Raw genomic sequence first — 27,869 nt, 5'->3', positions numbered from 1 at the left:
ATGTTATAATGTTGAGACGAGCTGCGCTCTGATGCAAACTGCTGACATCACCACTCGCTCTGTTCACTTCTTTACTCCACTTGACGAGCTGTACATTGTGTTGGCGATTAAATTGCACCACATAGCATGACATTTATGCGTGAAAGATTTTTTTGAACATTTCAGCTCATCAAGTGGAGTAAAGAAGTGAACAGAGCAAGTGGTGATGTCAGCGGTTCGCATCAGAGCGCAGCTCGTCTGAACATTATAACAAGAAGTTAAATCTGTTATAAACATACTTTAACAGCTGCACACAAGAAGGAAAGAACACACAACTGTTTTACCAAGCCATGACAATGTAAACATGACAAATAATTACCTTTTTAGACGGCTCAAAATGCCTTCTGCCGCTTGTTAGACGCGCACTTGGGCACGTGCGCATGAACGGCTGAAGCTGGAGCGGTCCTGTGTGATTCAGGAAGTGATTAGAGCTGTTTTCAACGGACAATTTGCAGAGAAAATGCTTAATCCAACATGGCACAATCCAGTGGAAGTGGTAGTTTTGGCTGTATTCCCTTTGCCATTGTACCGAAGTGAACTTCTTCAGTGAAAGGAGATGCGTGTGCACACGCAGAGGAGGAAGGAACAGAAGGGCGCGTTAAGCCTGGTGATGTAAGCAGGAAGAACTAGACATGAAGGCACCTGATTGGTTCTTTGAGAGCGGACCACAGGCCTTATATTGGTCAGAGTTTTATCAATCCTACAGCTGCTACAGACGTTTTGTTTTTTTTTTCCTTCTTCAATATAACAAAAAATGTTTCTCAACATTACCTACCCTAGGTTTTTCTTTAGAGATTTCAGGTACCTGCCTAAATGCAATCAACGACAGAAAAAGATGCCATGTCCAATTTAAGGCCTCCTAGCATCCTTTACCTATTTATGAAGAAGACCACACACACACACACACACACACACACACACACACACACACACACACACACACACACACACACACACACACACACACACACACACACACACACTTGCAATTTAACACACCTCTGAGAACATGGGCAGTTTCTTGGCAAAGTCAACGACTCGTGTGATGGCAGGGGTCATGATCTTGGTGAACTCACTGAAGGCCTCCAGGTCTATCTTATCTCGGTCAGAAGTGGGAACCTGTGGACCCTGGCCGATGTCATCTGGCTAGAAACAAAACACCAGAGAGGTGACACATACGAGGTCTGTTAGAGAAGTATCCGACCTTATATTTTTTTCAAAAACCATATGGATTTGAATCACGTGTGATTACATCAGACATGCTTGAACCCTCGTGGGCATGCGAGAGTTTTTCCACACCTGTCGGTTACGTCATTCGCCTGTGGGCAGTCTTTGAGTGAGGAGTGGCCCACCCGCTCGTCGATTTTTTCATTGTTTAGGAATGGCTCAGAGACTGCTGCTTTGTTTGATCAAAATTTTTTCAAAACTATAAGGCACAACTGAGTGGACACCATTCGATAAATTCAGCTGGTTTTCGGTAAAAATTTTAACGGCTGATGAGAGATTTTGGTCTGGTAGTGTCGCTTTAAGGACGGCCCACGGCGCCTGACGGCGATCTGCACTTCGAGGCGGCAGCGTCTCGCCGTTTCAAGTTGAAAACTTCCACATTTCAGGCTCTGTTGACCCAGTAAGTCGTCAGAGAACAGAGAACTTTCAGAAGAAGTCGGCATGAGGAGTTTATTCAGACATTCCATTGTTAACGGACATTTTGTAATGAAAGAACGTGCGGGCAGAGTTGCATGTCGGGCCGCACCCGACCGCGGGGGTTCGCGATAGGAAACCTTAACAGGCAAGTTGGAACATGCCCAAGCTGTTAAACAATTTCTCAGTTACTCACTTGCTGAAAGCCATTAAAGGCCGCCTGAATTTTACAAATGGTTTTCAACACGGAGGTGTTTTTCCTGTCGCGGCGCACACAGATTCACCGAGTTGTCATGGAAACAACTCGGCGAATTTGTGCGCACGTCTTTCATTAAAAAATGTCCTTAAACAGTGGAATGTCCGCATAAAGTCCTCATGCCGGCCTCTTCTGAATCTTCTCTGTTCTCTCACAACGTCCTGGGTGAATTAAGCCTTAAATTAGGATGTTTTCAGGTTGAAACAGGCCGACGACAGCGCCCGGAAGCGCTGCGCGACGTCCCACTCCGTGGGAAGTCCTTACAGCGACAGAAACACCCCATAATCTCTCATCAGCCGTTAAACTTTTCACCGAAAACCAGCTTAATTTCTCGAATAGGGTCCACTCGGATATTCCTCACAGGTCCAGAAAAAATTTTGATAAAGCAACGCGCACCGTCTCGAGCAGCGTGTGAAACAAAGGAATTCAGCCGAGAGGGCTGGACCACATCTCACTCAAGGCCTGCCCACAGGGAAATGACGTCACCGACACGCGTGAAAAAACTCACGCATGCGCACGAGGGTTCAAGCATGATTGGTGTAATCGCACGTCATTCAAATCCATATATTAAAAAAAATAAAAGTGTCGGTTTCTTATCTAATAGACCTCGTACATCCACAGATGGTTCAGATGGTTTTACAAACATTACTGATGTAAATAAAACAACACATTTTACAAATACTAAAAACTGTTATGGTGTGCTTACTGTCTGTGTCCTGTTGTTAGTGTCCTCAGTGTCCTGTCCCTTGTCTGTCTCTGTGGTTAGTCTTTTGTCTTTGTTTAGGTGTTTACTGTCATTGCCTTCTGTCCATATCCTGTTTTTAATTATTGTTGTGTTCTCTTCCTCTGTCTTTGTCATTCTTATGGTCTGTTTAACCTGGTTTGCGCTGAGTTCCCTTTTGAGTTTCATGTTAGTTTTCTCCTTGTGTTTCTTTGGTTTAGTTTTCGGTTTTGGTTAGGGTTCCCCTGGTAGTTTGATCATTTCTTGTCATTTATGTTCTCTTTATTTGTTTCCTTGTTGATACTTTATTCACCTTTGTATTCCATGTTTGATTTTGCCTTTAGATTCTTGTATGTGTATTTTGGTTTTGTAATTTCTCTTCTTAGGCTGTGTTTTGTTATGGTTATATTTTGGTTCTACTCACCCCTGGATGTCTGGTTAGTTTTGAATCACCTTTTGGTTGTTTAGTCTGTCACGTGTGTTTCGACCCTGCCTCCCCAATTTCACACACGTACCCTCATTTGTTCGTTTGTGTATTCAAGCCATACCTTTTCCCTGTTTGTTTGCCAGTTCCTTCCATTGGTTCCTCCTTGTTGGTTGAAAGTATTTTGAGAGTCTCTGTCTTCACATGTTGTATCCGTGTTACTTTTGTTGTCCAAATCATTTTGCTGTTACCCTTATAGTTGGATTCATTTGGTGTTTATCCTGGACTCTTGTTACCCACATTACACTCACTTTATTTGCTCATTTGGATTTACAGGGTGTTGGAATAATAAATCACCTCTTTTTTTCACCTCACCTCGTGGTTAATTACTGCCTGCATATTTGGGTTCAATTTAACATTATTAAAACATAACAGAAAACATTATTTTAATGGTAATCTTGTTATTTCAACTGATATCAAAAAGACATTTTAGAAGAAACAATCTTTTCAAAGAATATTACACAATTGAAATGTGAGGATGAAATGCAATTTTTAAAATGATTTTCTTGTTGTGTAACCATTACAGGTTTGGGGAAAATACCACAAAACAGCTCCTCAAACTGAATTCTCAGTGTGCCACTGCTTTGATTTCTTGTGCACTGATTTTCTATGTGAACAGATTGTCTATATTTTGCAGATGATGCACAGGTCAGGGTTTTTGCACAACCCAAATGCTCACCCACAAAAATATGCAATGATTACAACCCAAACTCAACTCACAAGAACAACAAAAAAAACGGACCTGAACACACACACACACACACACACACACACACACACACACACACACACACACACACACACACACACACACACACACACCACACACACACACACACACACCCCTAAAAAAGGCCACAGGTTTTTTTTCACCCCACTGGCAAAACTGATTACTGCCAGCCTGTAAATGTATTATAATTTATATTTCACAATTATTATTACGTGCAGAAAAATTTGTGAGATGTAGGTTATGGTACTTATAAACAACGTATCAAAGTGTGCCGTTTGTTTTTTAAGATAATGCTGCGCAAAATGCTGTATTTGTAAATGAACTACATTATTGTCTGTCATCAGAAAAAAGACCGTGCCTCAAGTTTCTACCTACAGCCTGCCACTGCAGATGACAGAAATTCTGCTATGACAACATGAACGCAGCACATCAAGCAGTCTATCAGGTTTGACGGGCTGGACACAAATGCAGGACGCAGGTACACAGCTCAGTGGAGATGTTTACTCTGTAAACAGGCTGGGGTCGGTACACAGATAGGCAGTCCAAAAAGAGCAACAGTAACAAATACATCTGGCTAGGCGTGGTCGAGGTACACAGGCAGGTAGTCAAAAAACACGATGACGCAAACGAAGCAAGGCAAGGAAATACATGAATAGAGCTGGAAAGAGGCACAAGGCACTACAATCTGGCGAGGGAGTAAGGCACAATGGAGAGCTTAAATACACCCAGGTGATGAGGTGCCGATAGAGAACAGGTGTGCGTGGAACACACCAGAAGGAGGGCATGGCCAGACAGAGGGAAACACCCACCACCAAGAGCCAGCAGAGACAGACAGGAAAGACAGACCCAAACAGAACAAAAACATCACAACAGAATAAACAAAAGTAACTGAAGAACACAGAGCCAAGAATTAAAAGCTGGCAAGACCCAAATCCTGACACAGTCTATGAGTGTGCACTGTGTGCACATGAGAGAGAAGAGAAAAGGGATCAGACTGAAGTTATCACACAGCTTGTCATATGCTGTTTAGACAGTGTGTAATATATCTGAAAAGTGTTAATTACTCAGTGAGAACTCTGCTTTGTCACTTTTTGACCTGCCTCATTTGCACCCACAGTATTTCCTCAGCACCTGACCCACGGGTTAATCCGTAACCTGCAGGCATCACTTAAGCAAAACAGATTCTTCAAATTTCGATGATTTTAAATGTATATTAACTTGCCTGCGGTAAACATTTTTGTAAAATTACAAGCAAAGCTTTTAAGATTTTGTTATTCATTTCAAGAACTTTATTTTGTCTTATGTCTATCACTTTTCTCCTGGCTCTTGTTGCTCAGGAATTTTCCATGTTCAGTGTATTACTGTGCATATTGGCACTGACTTTTCAGAGGACTTTGTTTAAATCAGAATACAAGCCCATTGTGCAACTGCTGTGAATATATGTAATGCATTTGTGAGTCAAACTGACCTTAAATAATTAATGTGTACAAGGAAAAAATGAACAAAAAACAAACTAGTTAAAAAAAAATATTTTACCAGAAACTTGCGCTTCTGTTTCCAGCTGGAGCCCTGGGCGTTGGTGTGCCGGTGGGCCTCGGTTGCCAGTCTGATCAGCTCCCACTCTGCACTATCGGGCTCTGGCCTCATCTGAAGCGTCTTCATCAACTCCTCTTTCTTCCTTCTCTCTCGATTTTCCTCAATCAGACGGCGCTTGGCCACACGCTTTGTGTCATCCAACACCACTAATGGGTAGAAGGTTACATGTAGAGACAGCGTTTAGAAAAGTCTATGTAGCGGAGTTTGTGCCACATGAACCCATTTACAGGATGTGTCAGGTAATACAATGGTTATTCAAAATATGTTTTAAAATATAAACCTATTATTAGACTGTGGACATGTTTAACATTAAAGTTGCTATGAATAGCATTTCAAACAATACAAGAGGCATCAATGATTTTTCTGAGTAAATATTTCATGACTTATGGCCCCTTCACACATAACACAAAGTTTGGTGGAAGACACAGAAACCGGCCGAAAAAGAGCGAAAAAACTGAATTGGCGAACCGCGGAATGTTCCACCTGCTGTCAGGAGGGACACACGGTCGGATAGGCATGAGAAATCCCGCGGCGACGGTTTCGTACCACGGACACTGCGATCGCGTGTCACACGACGTGCCTGTCCGGTCGGTTGCCGCTGTGACACGCAACCGGGCTGGGTTCTGATTTGCATCTCTGTTGTGGTGGTGTGGGTTTGCGATATGCCACGGTGTTCCACAGCTGTCAGCTTATAGACATGACAGCCATCCAGCTGTGTGCGCTTTGCTGATTTCATGCAGCTCCTCGGCCACGGCACGATATGTCTGACCTGCGTACGGCGTGCCGTGCGAATGTTGCAAACACGATCAGATGGCAGTGTGACCTCATGTTGCCCGTCGTTTGAATGCATTTCCGGTGTGAGAGGCACAGGAATATGGCGTGCACGTGCCGTGCCCGAATGGATGTGGCTATACGAGGCGTTTGAGTGCTGTTCCGATTTCCCACGAGTGCCATTCCAATCCTCCTGCGCCATTCTGCCTCAATCGTGTTATGTGTGAAGGGGCCCTTAGTGGCATCTTGTGCAAAGAATATGTGTTCTGAGCTTTTTTGTCCCGTTTACATACAGAAGCTGGATGCGGAAGTACATTTAGTGTTTGAGATTTCCACATATGCACATTTAGTGCATGTGCGTCATGCCCTGTGAGGCTATTGCCCCTGTTTGTAAAGAGACAGCAGTACTGACTATGCATCTCAGCAACTACTTTCCATAAATATGTCAAAAAGTCACATTTATAGGTTAAAAATGCCTCTGACCTAGAATGTGTTCACACTAGAACCCATACAAGTCTGAACTTTCCGACACAGAGCTGATACACCGCTTAAAAGACTGCAACTGCCAATCATTCTACTCAACGTGGGGGGTTGAGGAGGAGTGGCCGAGAAAGGAAGACTTGTTTACATCATGAACAAAACACATTGACAAACAACTGCAAACTCTTAAAATGAGCATGAGAACAGGGTTAAATTTTATACAGGGTGTACATGTGATTGCAGAGCTATCAGAGATTGAGAAAGTAAATGTACTCCCATAACAACATGTAGTAGTTTGTTAATAACAGCAACAACTCACAGTCCGTGGCCATGCCCGCAGAGACACACTTCTTAAAGCGGCACAGCTGGCACTGGTTACGGGTGATCTTGTCAATAATGCAGCAGCCCTCATATTTACAGGAATAAGATGGATGAAGATTCTTTTGGATGGTCCGGCGGAAAAAACCCTGAACAGAGTAGGAAAAGAAAACAAAAGCAAAAAGATTAAGAAGCAAAAGGGAACACAAAGAATATTAGTTACCTGTTTGAATGTAACTTTCTTAATAAACTTCTTACTAGTTTAAGATGTTTTGAGCCATAAAATTATGCCGCTTGACATGGCTGATAGCCACAGAGGATTCTGTCCATTCTTTTGAGCATTTTATTACAACCCCAATTCCCGTGAAGTTGGGACGTTGTGTGAAATGTAAATAAAAACAGAACACAATTAATTGCAAATCCTCTTCAACTTATATAAGAGATACAGATACAGATAGTGGTGTACTTGCTCATCCCCAAGGGAAACTCAGAACAACCACAAATCCTAGTTTTAGGTCCTAAAAAATTGTTTTTGTTTTGAAATGACAAATAAACAAAATAACATTTGGCTGTGTGCTGTTCTCAATTTTGTGTGTTGTTCTGAATGTTCATTCATAAAATGCTTTTATTTTGAAGAACCAGAAGTTGGGACCAGATTTTCTGAATGGTGTAATGTTCCCCAACTGCAAGATTTACATCTAAAGTTTATTACCGATGGATCCCAGAGACGACGGTGGCTGTGTTATACATCTTTACTGTTTAAACTGAATGATGTTTTCCTTTGTAGTTTTACACCAATTTAGTCTGCTTATTTTGCTGATTTGGAGTCAATAAAAGCAAATGTGACAAAGAGGAGTTAACTGACTGTTTATCTGTCTACGCACCTCGAGGTGACACACAGACAGAACAGTACAGGCTGGGTCGTTTTGCTGGGTGTCTATTTAAGGAAAAGATTTCACTTTGTGTCTGATTTCACATTAATGCTGCTGATTTTATTTCAGGGTTCGTGCAACCCTCTTGTGGAAGAGACTGCATTAATGAAGCAGGGATGTTCTGCTGTACCTTGCAACCCTCGCACGTGATGCAGCGGTAGTGGTAGCCAGTCGCCTTGTCGCCACACACCACACATGGCTCGTCCTTCTCCAGGTAGCTGGGGATGTAGCCTGGAACAGAGGCGCTAAGAGCTATAGGAGAGGAAGAGTAGGTTGAAAAGGAAGATAAGACTGAATGCACCAAAGAATGATGACGGTGGACAATGAGGGTGATAAGGTAAAGCACATTTCATGCAAACGGAAGGTGAGACGGGTGGGGTCACTTGGGGGCAGTAAAGAGGTGGAAAGCCGCAATTACATTAAAAATGTAGGAGGAAAAAGGAGACGTGTATGGCAAGCAGTGGGCTTAGCGTTATCACAGGGACAACGGAGATCTGGTGCATTAGGATCCCAACAGACCAATACGCATACTAAAATTAGTCACCTAGGTGAGCTAATCTTTATTCAATCAAGCTTCTGAAAGAAAACACAAAATATTGTGACACTGTCGCATTAATGACACCTACAGTTCTGTACAAAGTCGAGTGGAGTCATTTCTAAAGTGATGTTCTGCACTACGTAGGGCTAAAACACATCAGTCATGAAAGAAGCCTGTTTGAACTGTGATCACCTGGCATGTTATGAACTCTTACCAGACATACTCTTCACCGGACAGTGACTGTTCTTCCTCTTTCTCTTCGGCACATCTGGCCAACTGGGAGGGCAAGAAACAAAGTAAAAAATGTAACACACACGACAAACTCATCATATATTCATTGCCAATACTGGTTTCTGAAATGTGAGCAGTGCAAAATAAAAACCAAATATACACTTTTCATGATAAGAAAGGTTTTCTGTCATTTTTACCTGAGGCCAAACTATGGCCATCAGGTATTGCAAAGACTTTGCGTCCGTCCATCCGTCTGTCTGTCCTCAGCGTAGGTCAAGTCAGTCACTGCCAGGGTCTTCAAATTCACAGGGGGCATTCTTAGAACACAGACCTTGGACAACTTCAAAGACAGCTAACCTTGACCTATTCTAAGTGGTCAAAAGGTCATATTCTTTCTACACACCCTTTCATTGATTACATGCTCATATGGAAAAGAGTATTTTAGTAGAGGCGCACCGATTGATCGGCCACCGATCATTATCGGCCAATCATGCCTTGATCGGTTTGATCGGTGATCTGCAAAATGCGCCGATCAAAAGGACCGATCACAACAGTGCAGGCAGTGGCGCAGGGAGCACTTGGTGTGTTTGTCAGGAAAATGATAATTTCTCTACATTGATTACAGACCCTGCAGCGGGTCTGTGATCAACTTTTCTGCAGCGTGGCTTTGCTCTGAATGTTGAACCAATCGAACCAGTGGTTCGCAGACTGAAGCAATGCTTCGAGCCTGTTGCTTCGTTTATACTTTCTTTCTTTCGCTTAATTTTCCCCCGCTAAAACCCTAAAGAGCATACGTCTGTGAGTATTATTTACCTTTTCTATGTTAAACCGACCTGTTATGGTCTTCTGAAACAGTCGACAGATGTATTTTACAACCCCTGGCAAAAATTATGGAATCACCGGCCTCGGAGTATGTTCATTCAGTTGTTTAATTTTGTAGAAAAAAAGTAGATCACAGACATGACACAAAACTAAAGTCATTTCAAATGGCAACTTTCTGGCTTTAAGAAACACTATAAGAAATCAGGAAAAAAATTGCGGCAGTCAGTAACGGTTACTTTTTTAGACCAAGCAGAGGGAAAAAAATATGGAATCACTCAATTCTGAGGAAAAAATTATGGAATCATGAAAAACAAAAGAACGCTCCAACACATCACTAGTATTTTGTTGCACCACCGCTGACTTTTATAACAGCTTGCAGTCTCTGAGGCATGGACTTGATGAGTGACAAACAGTACTCTTCATCAATCTGGCTCCAACTTTCTCTGATTGCTGTTGCCAGATCAGCTTTCAGGTTGGAGCCTTGTCATGGACCATTTTCTTCAACTTCCACCAAAGATTTTCAATTGGATTAAGATCAGGACTATTTGCAGGCCATGACATTTACCCTATGTGTCTTTTTGCAAGGAATGTTTTCACAGTTTTTGCTCTATGGCAAGATGCATTATCATCTTGAAAAATGATTTCATCATCCCCAAACATCCTTTCAATTGATGGGATAAGAAAAGTATCCAAAATATCAACGTAAACCTGTGCATTTATTGATGATTTAATGACAGCCATCTACCCAGTGCCTTTACCTGACATGCAGCCCCATATCATCAATGACTGTGGAAATTTACATGTCCTCTTCAGGCAGTCATCTTTATAAATCTCATTGGAAAGGCACCAAACAAAAGTTCCAGCATCATCACCTTGCCCAATGCAGATTCGAGATTCATCACTGAATATGACTTTCATCCAGTCATCCACCGTCCACGATTGCTTTTCCTTAGCCCATTGTAACCTTGTTATTTCTGTTTAGGTGTTAATGATGGCTTTCGGTTAGCTTTTCTGTATGTAAATCCCATTTCCTTTAGGCGGTTTCTTACAGTTCGGTCACAGACGTTGACTCTAGTTTCCTCCCATTCGTTCCTCATTTGTTTTGTTGTGCATTTTCGATTTTTGAGACATATTGCTTTAAGTTTTCTGTCTTGACGCTTTGATGTCTTCCTTGGTCTACCAGTATGTTTGCCTTTAACAACCTTCCCATGTTGTTTGTATTTGGTCCAGAGTTTAGACACAGCTGACTGTGAACAACCAACATCTTTTGCAACATTGCGTGATGCTTTACCCTCTTTTAAGAGTTTGATAATCCTCTCCTTTGTTTCAACTGACATCTCTCGTGTTGGAGCCATGATTCATGTCAGTCCACTTGGTGCAACAGCTCTCCAAGGTGTGATCACTCCTTTTAGAAGCAGACTAACGAGCAGATCTGATTTGATGCAGGTGTTAGTTTTGGGGATCAAAATTTACAGGGTGATTCCATAATTTATTCCTCAGAATTGAGTGATTCCATATTTTTTTCCCTCTGCTTGGTCTAAAAAAAGTAACCGTTACTGACTGCCACAATTTTTTTTCTTGATTTCTTATAGTGTTTCTTAAAGCCAGAAAGTTGCCATTTGAAATGACTTTAGTTTTGTGTCATGTCTGTGATCTGCTTTTTTTCTACAAAATTAAACAACTGAATGAACATCCTCCGAGGCCGGTGATTCCATAATTTTTGCCAGGGGTTGTATAACTTAAAAACAGGAGCGATGCTAACGCATTAGCATGTCTATGGCATGTTAAAAGTTAGCATTACGCATTTGCAGCTGTCATCACGTTCGGGTGCATTTGTTTTCAAATTGTAATATTTCTTAAATTTATTTTTGTTTATATATTAATAATCTAATGATTATTATATACAATTTTAGAGAAAGAGACAAAAAGAACCTGAATAGAAACACAACAGAAAATATAAACGCAACTAACAATGAACATACATAAATAAATAAATACATACATACAGAAATAAATAAGTGTTTCCTGTGAACACCTAGTGACTCTTACACCTCCATTTCATCCCTGTCTTATTTAAGTTTAATGACTGTTTGTTTCGGTCAAACCATATTTTCAGTGTGTTAATTTCTTCAGTGATTTCCTCCAGAACTATCTGCCAAGCTAGAAAACTGCTGCATCCTAGTAATAGCAGAATACTACTGGAATGAATTTAAATAAGGAAAGTTGGTTTGTTTTTTCTCACCTAAATGGATGCTGCACTCACTCCAGTTTATTGTCTGGAATAGTCCCAGATTGCATTTCAGAGCTTCTAGAATTAAAACATTTTCGTGCAGGTGGTGTTGGGGGGTAATTTTGGGTTTCAGCTTTTTTGTTTGTCACCACTTTCATCCCTGAATATGTCAATCGTGAGTCATGTTTGTGCGGATTAAAGTTACTAACTGGGACTCCTCTTGTTGCGAGAATGAAACGAGAATCGTCCTCCGTTCTGTTCACACAGCTCCAAACGCTGCGCGGCTCTCTGACGAGTCAAGTTATAACGATAGAGTCCAGTCTGAATTAATAACTTCAAAGTGAAACACTGTTTTGTTTATTTTTGTTTTTGTTTTCCTCTGTGACGTAAACTCATTCTGACTTCTGATATGAGCTGGACGGACAAGGAGAGCAGTCGCCATCATCTAATGTAGTCCATATCCGTCCAGCTCATATCAGAAGTCAAAATGAGTCAAATGGCTCTGAGAGATCTAAATAGACTGCTGTGTAATGAATGGAACCACACTGCCATCTAGTGGATATCCAGTGTGCGTGAGTGTGTATTTGTGAATCAGTAGGCATTTGTTTGTGGATCTGTGGATTTCGCGAAAAGAATGTCTCAAAATTACGTCACAGAGGAAAGCGATGAATGCATGTAATTGGTGATCCACAAATGCTGAAACTCAATTCACAATTTCCAGTTTTACAAATGTAATTTATTTTTATTTTTATTTTTTTTACAAATTAAGTTTTATATCTGCAAATACAACATTATTTGCAAAGACCAATTTACAAGTTACAAATATGAAATTTGCATTTGTGGATATCTGAACACATTTGCAAATCAATGATTATTTGTAGATCACCCTGTGTGCATTTACAAATATTAATGAGATAATTTTAACCCCATAGAATGAGGGCTGTATTTTACATACTCAACGTTCTGTAGGCTGTAACCTGAGCAACATGAAACATGGAAAAAAAAAGCTTGCTGGTAGAACAAAGTCAGTGTAATAAAAGAAAAGTTGGCAGTTTATTCTAGTGTCTTTATTTGAATGCATGTTTTTTGTTTTCATCATTAAGTCTTAATGCAAAAACAGTCCTATACATTACACCAATATTCTTATTTTGGGCATGATCCAAATATGTACTTGATCGGTATCGGCCTTGATCGGTATGGCCGATCAAAATTTCAGTGATCGATGATCGGCCTAAAAAATCCTGATCGGTGCACCTCTATATTTTAGCATTGTGTTATATTTCTTCTTGCAATCAACTGCGTTAAAGATTCAGCATAATCACATATATAGAAGCATTCACCATATTTTTCTGAGTACAAGCGTTTTTTTTTACTAGTTTGGGAGGCCTTGTGACTTATACTCCAGTGCGACATATACTGAAAATTCACAAGTTCATCATTAATAATTTTAATTATAATGACTAGTGAATGTTGTATGTTGAACTTTCCCAAGAATGAAAGCACTAAACAAAACAAACTCCAATAATAAATGAATGAATGCCATTAATAAAAAATACACCACAACAATACACAAAAATCCCAAATGAAAGAGCTCATAACAGAAAAAATGTGCAACTTATACATAGGTGTCAAAACTGATTCCAGACAGGACCAAGAGGGTGCAGGTTTTTGTTTTTTTTTTTTAACTGCCAACGCCACCAAGTGATTTCACTAATTAACATCACTTTGAGCAGATGGGATGAGTTCATCAATGAAATCACCTGGTGGAGTTAGTTGGTGGTTACAAAGAAAACCTGCACCCTCTTGGCCCTTTCTGGAATCATGTTTGATACCTATGCTTATAGTTCGGTGCAACCTGTACTCCAGTAAGACTTCTGTATGGTTTATTTCCTCTTCAAGAGGCATTTTTTTTGACAGGTGCAACTTATACCCCAGAAAATATGCGATTATGCAAAAAATTAGTGCAAATCTAATTTAAAAATAAATAAATGGACTGCATTTATATAGCGCTTTTCCATCTGCATTAGACGCTCAAAGCGCTTTACAAATAATGCCTCACATTCACCCCGATGTGAGGGTGCTGCTATACGAGGTACTCACTACACACACATTTAACATCAGTGTATAATATTTGCTTAATCACACCACAACTCTAGTATGTGCCAGGATAAACTGCTGGAAAACTGCAATAGCCAAAACCAAATTTGTTGCTAATAAGCAAATTCAGCCCAAAGAATCATCTGCTGGAAGCATTTCTATGCTAACAAACAAAAAAAAAAACCTCATAGGCAGAAAATGATCAGATAGCTTGTGCCAACTAAAAAAATGCACCAAGAAAGCCAAGTCTCCTTTAATTTTCCCTTTAACAACAACAAAAAACAAACAAACAACAAAAACCCCCAGCCATATTCACTTATGATGTGTTACTTTTTACTTGGGACTGAAAATTGTTTTTTCTCCTCAACCACATATTCAATAAATGGATAAATGGGTGAGTTAAAAGGCACTCCTTTAGAACTGCTGAAGCTATTTTCACTCACCTATGTGCGCATTAGCACACAGATGAGACACACAGCCATGATAATTAAGTGACTAAATACAAGATTTTTGTGCTCTGCTTTACTTTGTGCTCAGATTACCACAGTGTAAATAGCATCATGAAGGTGGGCATGCCATAATTGCACTTGGACGATTCTCTTTAGACTATGCATCATAGACCACCATGATGTGGCCTGATGTTTCTTCAGAGAGTATTTTAAGAAAATAAAATGTGTTCAGAAAAAATATTCATGGTGAGGCATTAGCCATTACTACAGATACAGTTGTATGCAAAAGTTTGGGCACCTCTGATAATTTTCATGATTTTCCTTTATAAATCATTGGTTGTCTGGATCAGAAATTTCACTTAAATATATCATATAGCAGATGAACACACTGACATCTGAGAAGTGAAATGAAGTTTCTGGTATTTACAGAAAGTATGCAATAATTCTTTAAACAAAATTGAGCAGGTGCATAAATTTGGGCACCCTTGTCATTTCATTGATTTGAATACATTTAGTACTAATTATTGGAACACAAAATTGGTTTGGTAAGCTCATTGACCCTTGACCTCCTTACACAGGTGAATCCAATCATGAGAAAGGGTATTTAAGGTGGCCATTTGCAAATGTTTCCCCTCTTTGCATCTCACTGAATGAGTGGCAACATGAGAGCCTCTAAACAACTCTCAAATGACCTGAAAACAAAGATTGTTCAACATCATGGTTTAGGGGAAGGATACAAAAAGTTATCTCAGAGATTTCAGCTGTCAGTTTCCATTGTGAGGAACATAGTGAGGAAATGGAAGACAGCAGGCACAGTAAGGCCCGAAGTAGCAGGACAAAAAAAAAAAAAAAATCTCAGATAAGCTGAAGCGCAGGATGGTGAGAACAGTCATAGTCAACCCACAGACCTGCTCCAAAGACCTACACCATGATCTTGCTGCAGATAGTGTCTCTGTGCATCGTTCAACTATACAGCGCACTTTGCACAACGAGACACTGTATGATGCTGTAATGCAGAGGAAGCCTTTTCTGCGTACACGCCACAAACAGTCGCTTGAGGTATGCTAAGGCCAGACTTTTTTTTTTAATTTTATGGGTTACGGACCTGCCGACACAATTTTTGGCATTTTAAAATAAATTTAAATACCGATTTTAGGTTTTTTTTATTTCCTCCGACACTAAATGCTGGCCGTCATGGCCAGTGATAAATGAAAAATTAATTCCGTTTGCCATTTCGCACTTTAGGGCTTTTCACACCGGATGGAAAGCATTATTTTCAATGAGATGCGTTGCTTTTTAGAGGCGTCAGAAGCGTCGGATCAAAAGCTGAGCTAAAGCGACGCTTCTAACGGGAGCGTGCATTGCCCCTTGTCGACAGGCTGACACGGTCAAAGTTTAACCCAATCCAACTTTCGCCGCTCTGAGCTGTGACGTAGCTTTGCGATGTCCAATAGGAACGATGCGTTGGGCCAAAACACGGAAGACTAGTGGCAGAAATCACTGATCTCTACAAAACAGATCAATGCAGAAACCACTGATCTATACAAAACAGAAATGTGTCACAGGACTGCTCATTTATAGAACAGTTTTCTGAAGATATTTGGATATTTATTTTAGACAAATAAAATAACATGGAAATTTGTACATTTTTTAAGTTTGGTAAATTATTCATATCTCATTTCAACCAGAAAAACAAATGTTTATTATAAATGCAACAGGAGATCATTTAAGAATGACTGCAGTGTGATTGTAAAGTAGGATTTCTGTGACATAAACCTCATAATGATTTTTTAATTGAGTCATTTCAACTTGTAATTTCATCAAAATTTGTGATTGCCTTTAATGTTGTGATCAGAACAGAATAATTTCTAAAATATGAATTTGACTAGTGATTGTGAATGTTTTAAAATTATGCACAATAAGTGGAGAGCTTCTACCTGTGCAAATGTCTTTTGACTTTGATTTCATGGACATATTTAACGATCCATTCATTTACTGTTAAAATATAAAATGAAACAGCTTTTTTTTTTTTAAATAAAATAGTTGCTGTTTAAAGAGCCTTTTATTTAGAAGCAGGTGATGTTATGCTGGATTCTCGGGACCAGATGAAGGTCTCTTCTGCAGCTTTGACCTCTGTTGTTGTTGAAGACACTTTTCTCCTATTGTGAGAAATTTAAAATTATTTTTATTCCGAATCCCGTCACAAAATTTTGATTGGAAATGTCCATAAACCAAATAATAAAAAATGCTTCATTTTGAAACAAGGTGCTGTGGACTGATGAAACTAAATTTGAGTTATTTGGACATAACAAGGGGTGGTATGCATGGCTGAAAAAGAACACAGTATTCCAAGAAAAAAGTTTGCTACCTACAGCAAAATTTGGAGATGATTCCATTATGCTGTGTTGCCAGTGTAGGTACTGGGAATCTTGTTAAAGTTGAGGGTCACATAGATTCCAGTCAATATCAGCAGATTCTTGAGAACAATGTTCATGAATCAGTGACAAAGTTGAAGTTACGCTGGGGCTGATCTTTCAACAAGACAACGACCCTAAATACTGCTCAAAATCTACTAAGGCATTCATGCAGAGGAACAAGTACAATGTTCTGGAATGTCCATCTCAATCCCCAGACCTGGATATTATTGAAACTTTGTGGTGTGATTCTAAGGGGGCTGTCCATGCTCGGAAACCAACAAACCTGAGATTTTTGTAAAGAAGAATGGTCCAAAATACCTTCAACCAGAATCCAGACTCTCACTGGAAGTTCTAGGAAGTGTTCAGAGGCTGTTATTTCTGCAAAAGCAGGATCTACTAAATACTGATGTATTTTTTCTGCTGGGGTGCCCAAATTTATGCACCTGCCTAATTTTGTTTAAATAAATGTTTAAATAATTATTTAATTATTGCAAACTTTCTGTAAATTCCATAAACTTAATTTCAATTCTCAAATATCACTGTGTTTGTCTGCTATATGATATATTTAACTGAAATTGCTGATCCAAACAACCAATGATTTATAAAGGAAAATCATGGAAATCATCAGGAGTGCTCAAACTTTTACATACACTTGGAAATGCAAACTGCAGACAGCAGTTAGTTTGAACTCAAACTGATTTATGTGAACTCAAAGATGTAAAGCACAACAATGATGATGATAAACGGCTGCTATACATGCACTGTGCACATATTTAAATTTAACAGCATGTGAGCTCTACATGTTGCAAACAAGAAGCAGAGTACATTCCAGAAGTGGCACACGTCCTCTTTGGAAACACATAAATATACTAACCTGTTAATGCAGTACGGCTGCAAGATATGCATGTCGTTACCCTTTGCAGCAAAACAAGCAGAGTAGATGCGTGTTCTGTCTTAGGTAAATCAGTGCACCTGTCCTTGTGAACCTGCTTTACATGGAAGCACAGGCTGCTGCTGTTCCAGTTGCTCAATATTCCATAAAAACGTAAATAAATGAGTGCTGCAATCTGCTGCCTTTTCTGGTCTGTAAGTCCAACAGTATGAGTGTGAGTCCTCGTGAACCCTGGTGCGGTTTAGTCAGACTGCTGTGCGGCGAAGTACAGTAGTGTCGAGGAGAGCCTGAAGCTCTTGGTTTCAGCTGAGATATCTGAGGCCAACAGTTGTTCTCTCCTACTGACTGTTGGCAGGAAGGACTATGCTCTTTATTTCCCTCTCTCTCTCCTTTCTCCTCCTGCCTCCCCCACCACGCTGTCTAACCGTGTACCCGTCTGTCTGTGTAACTGTGCGTAGTTCTTTCACTGTCTGAATATTAATGTTCATTGTTACCTCCCCTGCTGTCACTTCATCCTCCTTATTTCCTCTCTTTATCTCCTCATCTTGTGCCCTGAGATTAGCAGTGCAAACACAGGATTAATGGAGTCAGGCAGGCAGTCAGGGGGTCTGTATAATGTTCGTAAATAACCCCGTAAAATGGCTACATATTGAGCGCTGAAAGTTTGGGTTCTGACAGATGCAGGTGAGGACCAATGAACTTCCTATTTTGAGGCACGTTGGCATTTTTAACATGCACAATGACCATAACAAAATAAAGACAGAAAAGTTACTTGTGAAGCCTTGTTGATGCACGTTGATGCACCGATCCACATATTTTCACTTCCGATCTGATCAATACCTGACTCTGGATATCTGCTGATACCGATACAATTCCGATAACAGAACTCTGCTTGCTTTAATATTATTATTATCATTACTGTTGCTTTTATACGAGGGTATTTTGCATCCCCAGTTATAAACCTTCATGATAAAGTGGTACAGAGGAGGATTTTCTTAAAAAGAAGACCTGAAAGTACAGCTACAATTTGCCAGAAGGTACATCTAAGATGCAAGCCTATATTTGTTGTTTTGGTAAAAGAATTAAGTACTTTTATTTATTCTTGGGTCAGTGGCTGAAGTTTCACCTCTTGAACACTAGATGGCAAAGCTGCCCAGAGTACATATACCGTTTTGAGGACAGTGCATTTCCAAAATGCCATAACCACCAAAAGAAAAAAAAAAGTGCATAATTTACTCATATTTGGAGTTCTGGCTCCTTTAGTCTTTTTGCCTCCGCTAAAAAATCTTTGTGCTCTTCAACATGGTGCGTTTTCAAATGTTCAGCTTCACTGTATTGTAGGTCGTGACTGAGGTTCTGCCTCTCTATACAATGGCACCATTGCACATTGCTGTCTTGTCTTGTGGTGTTTCAGCGGACATGTCAGCGACAGTACTCCTCAATGCTCGTCTGCTAGCTGGCTGCAAACTGCAGAAGGCATTTCCTGAACAGAGGCGTGTCTCATTACTCCAGATCTCATTGAGACATGCCTCTGTCCAGAAACCTCCCCACACTCTGCAGCCAGCAGAGCAGCTCACAGCTCTTGTGGAGACATTTCAGCTCACACAGGTGGCTCCTGGATCGGAAAACTCCACAGATTGTATCGGAAATTTAGGATCCATGAATTATGTTGGTATCTGAACCAGATACCGATATTGTATCAGATCGGCCCCATCCCTACTTGTTATATTTGTTGTATTTATCCCACTATCTCTGATATTAATAAATCGATCATTGATATTATAAACCCAATATTTTATAATTAACTCATCACATTTTCTAATCTACCCTTCTAAAATCTAAACTTTGTTTCACATTTCTCTTTCCCATTGTTTAGCAGAAGGGAGATCCACAAACTGAGCTCACTTAAGCTTTAATGCGTACTCAATTACATAAGAGCAGGTTGATGCAGTCTCCCTGCTACAGATGAGTCAAGTCTTAAGAGAACAGTGAGATGCTTTTCAAGTCATCACTTTAATTAGACTGCGCTGAGATTAATTTTTTCCCCTATGTATTAAATCATAACCACTTATCCACAAGACTGCAGTCTTGGCTAGAGACAAAACTAAAACTGGGGATATACAGACTCAGATGAGCAAAATTCTCATTTGAAACACATAATACAGGTGAACCCCATTAACACACGTATGCCTAACTCATGTTTTGGCTTTATATGCGGTCAATTTGTGGACCCCCAACATTTTGACTACTTTATAATGACTACTATATGTTTTTGGTCAATCTCATTAACTTGTGTTTTCAGATAACTCATGGTTCGATTTTGTGGACCCCAACGTGTGAATTAATGAGGTTCACCTGTAATAGTGGAACACAAACACACTCGAACAGCCAACAACTGGCAAATGTATTCTACAATGACAAGGAAGCACAAAAACACAAATGGCTCAAGATATCTACTTCTGTTTCTATTTCTATGGCTTATCAAGTATACCATGTGGTATCATGATTATCACATTAGCATAAAGTACTTAACATCTGCCGCTTTCAGCTGCTAGCATTAAGGGTCACCACAGAAAATGACCAAATTCCGTCTCACCCTCTTCTCTACATATTTTTCTGTCACACCAGCCTGTTTTTCTGGCTTCACCACATCCATAAACTTGGTCTTCCTCTTCTCCTCCTGCCCACTGAAGCCAATCACCACAGGGATCTCTGCAGAAATTTTAGAGCATAGTGGTGCTTGGGTGTGGGGTCACCAGATTTTTTTTATTTATTTTTTAATCAAGAGGAGGAGAGGAGAAGCTCTAACACCTTGCCTGTTTAAAATACCAACTAGCGCGTTGCCTTTGGGGATCCACAGGCTCTAGATTAGATAGTGTTTATAAAATAGGTAGTTGACATTTTTCAAGGGTAGTAATAAATTATGCAAAGTTTCTATAATGAGTTGGAATGGTGTGTGAGTTCAGAATGTTTTTAGAACCTCAGCAGCTTTTAGAAGAACTCAACTCTTTTATTTCCTGTTAATTATGTAATGTTTTAATGTTAATTTACCGCATTAATCTATATACATAAAGGGCTATGTTTGTCTGTCCGGGATAAACTCCCAAACTATAATATGTAGCCCTAAAGCCTACATATATTCTGAATCCCCATGACATGGGGAACAAACTGGTACCATTTTTTTTAAAGTTGAACTGAAAATTACCCACAAAATAGCCATTTATGTAAGACCATACAGTAGAGCTGAAACAACTAATTGAGTTAATCGATTAAAATCGATTATTAAAATAGTTGCCAACTAATTTAGTCATCGATTAGTTGCTAAATAACTTTGTTTTACTGCAAATGTTTAGTTTCTTCCATATAATCAACCAAGCTTTGCTTTGAATCTTGAACCAATGGAGTGCTTCGAGCTGCTGCTTCGTTGGTTTAATTTGTTTTATTTCACTTTATCTTAATTTTTCCCCACTAAAACCCTAAAGAGCATATGTCTGTGAGGAATATTTACCTTTTTTATGTTAAACTGAGCTGTTATGGTCTTCTGAAACAGTTGATAAATGTATTTTATGCTAACGTCAATGCTAACGCGTTAGCATGTCTATGGCGTTTTCAATGTTAAAGTTAGCATTAAGCTGCTGGCATTTCAGCATGTTTGTGCATTTGTTTTCTGTATAATAATTAATGACTCAGTGCTTGTTGTCGTAAAAGAGTAAAATGTATTACAAATGGTAATTTTTTAAATTTATTTGTATTTATATATTAATAATAGCAACAATAATAGTAATAATAACTAATAATGCTACAATACAATTTTAGAGAAAGAGACATGAGTCACATGTGTCACTGTGAAATGACCACATAGTTTACAAGATATTCAGAGAATGTTGCACATATGAGTCAAGCTACAGTTTTTGATTTAGGTTATGGTTAACTGGTTATGCTAACTGCTCATTTGCAGCAACAGAAATACCTCTTTTTTCACCATATATTTTATAACATATGTTTCAATGTTGTTTTATGGCAACTCAGCACTTTGATAAAGCAATGCCATTTGAAATAATTATTTTTGTTCTTTATTATAAACTGTTTTATTCTTTATTATTTTATATTTCAACAGCCAAGGGACATTTGACGATTTTTTGATTTTCAAGTATTTTAAGTTTTCAAATAATGTTCTGTTGTTAAATAAAGTGATGGAAGGAGAGAAAAATTGTTTCCCTGGCACATTTAAAAAAAATTTCCCCGCTAATCCGATTAATCGTGTCGAAACCCCATCAGATTCATCGATGATCCAAATAATCGTTTGTTGCAGCCCTACCATACAGTGTTGTACCATGTGCTTTTCATGCTGCCACTTCTGTCTGTCTTTCTGTCTGTCCGGGATAAACTCCCAAACTATAATATGTAGCCCTAAAGCCTACATACGTATATTCTGAATCCTCATGACATGGGGAACAAACTGGTACCATTTTTTTAAAAAGTTGAACTGAAAATTACCCCCAAAATAGCTGACTGTGGGTATGACCAGGCAGATTCAAATTTCCAGCCCTGTATATGTGTTGGCCATCTCTGTTTATTTAATCCCTTTCTACAGCACACTCAGCACAGCCACAGTACACTCAACAAAACAACAACATGCTTAGGCTGAGGCTGTGGGTATGACCAGGCAGATTCAAATTTCCAGCCCTGTACTTGTGTTGGCCATCTCTGTTTATTTAATCCCTTTCTTCAGCTACTTTATGTTCTCAACTGTTAAGCACCTGACTGTCCTGTACAACCCAGTTTGCCTTCCTGTCTGAATACCTTCATTTTATGTTCGTAAAATTGCAATGTAAAAACGGTGAAATACACCACTACCTCAATTTTGATTCACTGATATTTACATTTACTGTTACCTATGTTTTGTGTGTAATTTTGTTATAAATTTGATTGCAAAACAAAGTCTGCATGAAGGACAAATGTGTTTGTCTTTTAACCAAGTATTTCCACTTAGTTTGGGAAGTCCACCTCATATAGTTCTGCTGGACAAACTTTAGCCCATTAACTATTATATTTCTAAGACATCAGCATTACAAAAACAAATGTTGGGCAATTGTTTTGATTAAAATGATTGGCATTTGGCTTATGTCTAAAACAGGTTAACCCGGGCAGTGCCGGGTACCCCAGATAGTGTACTTATAAACTGTTTATGTTCTTGTTATCATATACACACACTATCATTATTATCAATATTATTATTACTTCTATTTTGTCATTTGATTTTTAAATGGACCACAAATGGAAATCTTTTTCACTTTCTTTTGTCATCCATGTATTTTTTTTAACATATTCGCAACTATATTATGTACTTACATTGAACTCATCAGATGATTTACTGCCCCTTGCTGGAATGGCGTGCAAGTCCACAATGTAATAATCAATGTCCATTTTCATTGTTGTTAGCTAATGTCCATGGTTTCTTCAACAATATTAGCCCTATCAATGTTCCGTTTTGGTGGCGTTCATCCTTGACCCAAAATACACCCCAGGTTACCGTAATGGAACGTCTACACATGCACGCATGGCTTTTTTGTTATTTTTGCATTCTATTGCTAGCAGGTGCTTTTATTTTTATACAAACAAAGATGGTGGTGGAAGACATCAAAAACACTACACTTCTCACTTCTGGTAACGGAAACATGACACTTAACTAAACTGACTAAACCAATTGAACTACAAAGCCACAATAAATCAATAACACTAACAACACTGCGAAACGAACATGAACCACAATAATAACATTTAAAACCCCCAAACCCAGAACTTCCACGGTGCATTACAGTACAACGTCCACTGTTCAGTGTTGTTAGCTTGCTAATTTCTCCAAAAATATTAGTCCTATCAACTCCATTTTCACAGCATTCATCCTTGACCCACAAATACATGAGCATACCAAATGTCAAATGCCAGCTCTCCCCATTTTCTCAGTGATCGAAGCCATACACATGCATGCATATTCATACACAGAGGCCACTTGACTATTATAATACAGATAGAATCAATTTCCCACAACCTCATACGCAGACTATAAACATAAACAGAGATTCTGCTTGGTTGCCCACAAATTAAAATAAATAAATAAATAAATAAACAAATCAATAAAATAAACTTACATGCAATTATCAAGCTTCTTTATTTATTGCTATATTTGTATGCTGTGTGCTTTTTTTAATGTACTTTTGTGCATTTTTTTTACACATTAATAAATTAATTTTGAGCCGTTTTCTTGACAAAAATATCTTTATTCACAGTGAGCTTTTCTTCTGTCTGTTTGGCGTCCCCCTTACCACTGCATTTGTTGACTGCAGCTCCCTGGAGGTTCCGACAATCCTCATTTCACGGACAGTGGGTACCACCAGAGATAGCAGAAAAAAATGACATACTAGTCTTCTGATCGCTTGCACTTCGTCATGATTCACACGAACAGAGTCAGCTGAATGGGGTTTGTGAACTTTCCCCTGGAAATGTGCTGTTAAACCTTTGCGTGACCTCAGATACTCCACCAATAACAGCTCTTAATTTTTTGTGTGACAGTTAACCAGACCAATGACATGCGGGTCTTGCATGCTGAATCATCGTGACATGCTTGCTTTACAAGATTACACAGGAAAGCAATGGAGACAAAAGAAATCGCTCTGCATCACTGCAAACCAATGAATTTCAATAAATTTAAGCAAAATTACCAGGAAAAATGGCATGAGCACTCTAAACTTGAAAATCTGCATGATGTCGCTGCATCACGATTCCATTGCTTAGGGTGAACACTGCACTACTTTTTCTTCTAGAGCCCAGTCTCCACCACCTCATTTAATTCAGTCCAGAAATCATTGTTTTCATCACCTCACTTACACTGGCATGTGCACTGATGACATTGATCATAACCCTTTAACATCCACCTTCACAATCATAATATCATAAACTCTCTTTACCTCAAATATACTATTAATATATATACAACCAGGTAAAAATGGGGGTTAAGAGAACAGCTGTTGACACAATATGTTTTGATTTGAAGCTGGTTGTGTAGACTGTTTCCTGTCAAATTTGGTGCTGACACTTTAATAAATTTGATGTGAGCCCCTGTGAGATCACGGGAGCGCATTTAATGAGTGGATTCAGGTGGATCCGGAACTGGCCAAAGTGGGAGGAAAAGGCGGAAGAATCAGAGCGCTGCGGCGTGTTTGGAGTTTGTTGCGCACTTGGAGGAGCAGAACAGCAGGGGATAGGTTTTAAGCTAGTGTGTGTGTGTCTTGGCGGGTATGTGTGTAAGCAAACCGGGGTTGGCCACTAGTCTGTCATGATTTGCCCCTGCTCTGTCCGTGATCATTATAATTGTCTGTCAGTTTGTCTTTGAGTTCTTTTGTCTGCTTTTTTGATCATCTGTTTATTTTGCTTTGTCACAGCTGCTGGTTTTCAGTTCATCACACTTCAACCACATATTGAGTTTCATTCTGGTTTAGTTTAGCCTTTGATCCACTGTCTTTGATTTTTGTTCATTATTGCTTTTGTCGCAGCTTGTTGTTTTCTGTTCATCACACTCCAGCCAGATGTTGAGTTCTGTTCTTGTTTAGTTTTGATCCACTATTTTTGTTTGTTTCATGATTGCTTTTGTCACTAGTTTGATTTGTCAGGTTTACCACATTAGTCTTCATTTGTATTAGTCATGTCAGTTCTGTTCTAGTTTTGGGCCTTTGAATTTCTTGATGTCTGCTTTTCTTTTCATGGTCAAGTATTAATATTTTCTTGTAAAGAGTCCATATATCCTTTGTCCATTAGTTCTTTCCCGGTTTTGTTACATCTGTATTATTAGTTTATGGTTATTAGTTATGTCCATGTTGTCTCTGCACTCCCTTGTCTACACTCCCCATCTCTGTTCACATATAATCATGCTTAGTTTCATTTGTATCACTGTCTCCCTCTGATCCCTGCACTCTCTTGTCCTGCACTTCCTCATCTCTTGGCCACACCCCATTTTGTCTGCCATCTTGTCACTGCACTCTCTTGCCTCACAGTGTCTCATCTTTGTCTGTCCACACCCTCCTCCTGCCTGCTCAGCACACCTGCTCCAAATCACTTCCTAATTAAACCACTGTGCATTTAAGCCCTGCTACTTTTAATGTTTCTTGGTTGTTCGTTGATGTTCCTATCCCCGTTCCAGCTCACGTACTATTGTTCTTTGTTCCGAGCCATAGCTCCTTGTTGCCGACTGTGCCTGTTTTTTTCCTTGACCTCGCCTTTTGTCTTGCCCTTGAAACTTTGAATGCCGTGCTCTGACCTCAGCCTGTATTTTTGATGACACCTTTGTATTACACCTGCCTGTACCCACGCCTCACCGACTGCCTTTTTATGTACCAGACCCTCTCCAACCACCTGTCTGTGAGTTTGCATTGTGCCTCCTGGCTCCTACTGTGCCCTGCACTCCTGAAAACCATGAGATAGTGTTGTCAACCACCGTTCTAGTTTGTTGCCTTTTTATTCTTTGTGTGTGTGTGTTTAACTAAAAAATATCAATTGACATGTTTAATAAATGAATTCTAACTTTTGAAGAAAATTGAACCTGGTTAATTTAGTTATTATAAGGAAAATTACTCCTTAAGGTGTTAGAATTAATGCTGCTTTCTAATGAAGGCAGTCAGGGGGTGTGAAGGCCCACAGAAAATAAAAGATTCTGTTGTGTCAGATTTTTCGATTGATGCGTTGATATAGAGTAATTCCTTCAGGATTACCCCTACACCCTTTCACTTCCCGGCCACCCCATGGCAGAACTGTATAAACCCACCTCTGATGCTCCTGACCTTCCACCTGGTCCCTTGGATACACAGTATGTCTATCTTTCTGGCCTCCATCATATCAGCCAGCTCTCTCCCTTTACCAGTCATCATGTTAGAATTCTCTCATCTCCTCACTTCTACCTTGTTCATTTTCCACAACATCCAGCCCTTCTTCTCTCCTTCTCCTGCTTAGTCCTGTATTATAGGTTTTAGAGATATCCTGCAGACCAACAGTACTGGAGTCAGTTATTGGCTAATCGGGCTTCAACCAGTCTGTTGTGGAAATCCAAATTGTGACCTGCATATTTGATTTTGCCCACGTTTTACGCTCTTCCTGATGCAACCATCATCATGTGTATGGGACCAACACTTAGAGCAGACAACCTTATGCACCCTCCAGTGGCTGGGTTACACAATGGACTTAACATAATGAACTAAATTACCGTACATAAATATATCAACATAATGAACTAAAATAGAAAATAACCAAAATCTGTTTTATATGTAGAAAGAGGTGAGGTTTACAAGACTGTAGTGAGGCCTATAGTGACATATCATGCTTACACATGGACACTGAGGGGAATCCAGGACAAGAGTTTGGATGTGGCAGAGGTGAGGCTGCCAAAATTGATATGTGGCATTACAAAGCTACACAGAATAAGAACAGAGAATCGGAGATAAATCAAAAACAAGAGAAGCATCTAAGAAGTTACAGGACATTATGTTGATATGACAACATAAGAAGTGAAAAATATGTTAGGAAAAGAATGAAAATGGAAATACAGCTAAAGAAAGGAGAAGGTTAAACAGGAGGTCTTGAAGAACAAGGGACTAGTTCAGAGAAGCTTCTGCAGACATTGACCCCGCGTGGAAGTGCACTGAATATTAAAAATTGGTGCAATGAGATTTCCACACATAAAACTGAAAGGGGGTGGGGGTGGCGATCAAGATGGTCAGGCTTCCTCCCACTTCCAAAAACATGCAGGGTTGTTGAAGCGGTGACTCTAAACTGAGTGTAGGTGTGAATAGCTTCGTTTGTGTATATGTGTGTCAGCCCTGCGACAGACTGGTGGCCTGTCCAAAGTGTACACCCTGGAATAAGCAGGTCTACAAAATGGATGGGAGGATTGATTAATAACAAAATACCCCCGCTAAGTACTTGAAATATAATTTCTGCTCCTTGAAACATTATTAGTGGAAAGGGTAGGAGGGCAGGATAGTCTATTAATAATTTCTAATCAGTTCAGCTGCAATGCAACAGTAAGAACTGGAGTTCCAGCTGTGGCAACGGGACAACAAGCACCAGCAATGAGATTAAGTCCCACAAAGCAAGATTTTTTTTTTCTTAGTGGCACGTAAGCACACAGTAATTTACTATAGTGTTCAAAGGTTTCAAACCTTGCTTTGAATCTTTG

General features: G+C 39.5%; 1 protein-coding gene across 2 annotated transcripts in view; it reads right to left on the bottom strand.

Annotated features, from left to right (window-relative positions):
• Positions 1-27,869, bottom strand: part of LOC117527491 (thyroid hormone receptor alpha) — a 90,043-nt gene that overhangs the window by 5,666 nt on the left and 56,508 nt on the right. Inside the window, exons 1-6 of one of the 2 annotated variants that reach the window (XM_034189863.1) lie at positions 17,627-18,181; positions 8,721-8,782; positions 8,099-8,220; positions 7,038-7,185; positions 5,408-5,613; positions 1,039-1,185 (exon numbers count right to left, since the gene is read on the bottom strand). In XM_034189863.1, coding sequence (XP_034045754.1) covers positions 1,039-1,185; positions 5,408-5,613; positions 7,038-7,185; positions 8,099-8,220; positions 8,721-8,782; positions 17,627-17,658 — 717 coding nt within the window. In that variant the 5' untranslated portion in view covers positions 17,659-18,181. Of the gene's footprint in view, positions 1-1,038; positions 1,186-5,407; positions 5,614-7,037; positions 7,186-8,098; positions 8,221-8,720; positions 8,783-17,626; positions 18,182-27,869 lie in introns of those variants that run through there. The other variant, XM_034189862.1, reaches the window with a different exon arrangement.

This window comes from Thalassophryne amazonica, chromosome 16, assembly GCF_902500255.1.
Source record: "Thalassophryne amazonica chromosome 16, fThaAma1.1, whole genome shotgun sequence".
Classification (NCBI taxonomy): Eukaryota; Metazoa; Chordata; class Actinopteri; order Batrachoidiformes; family Batrachoididae; genus Thalassophryne; species Thalassophryne amazonica.
Note: the sequence above shows the minus strand (reverse complement) of the source record. Positions and strands in the feature narration are given on the sequence as shown.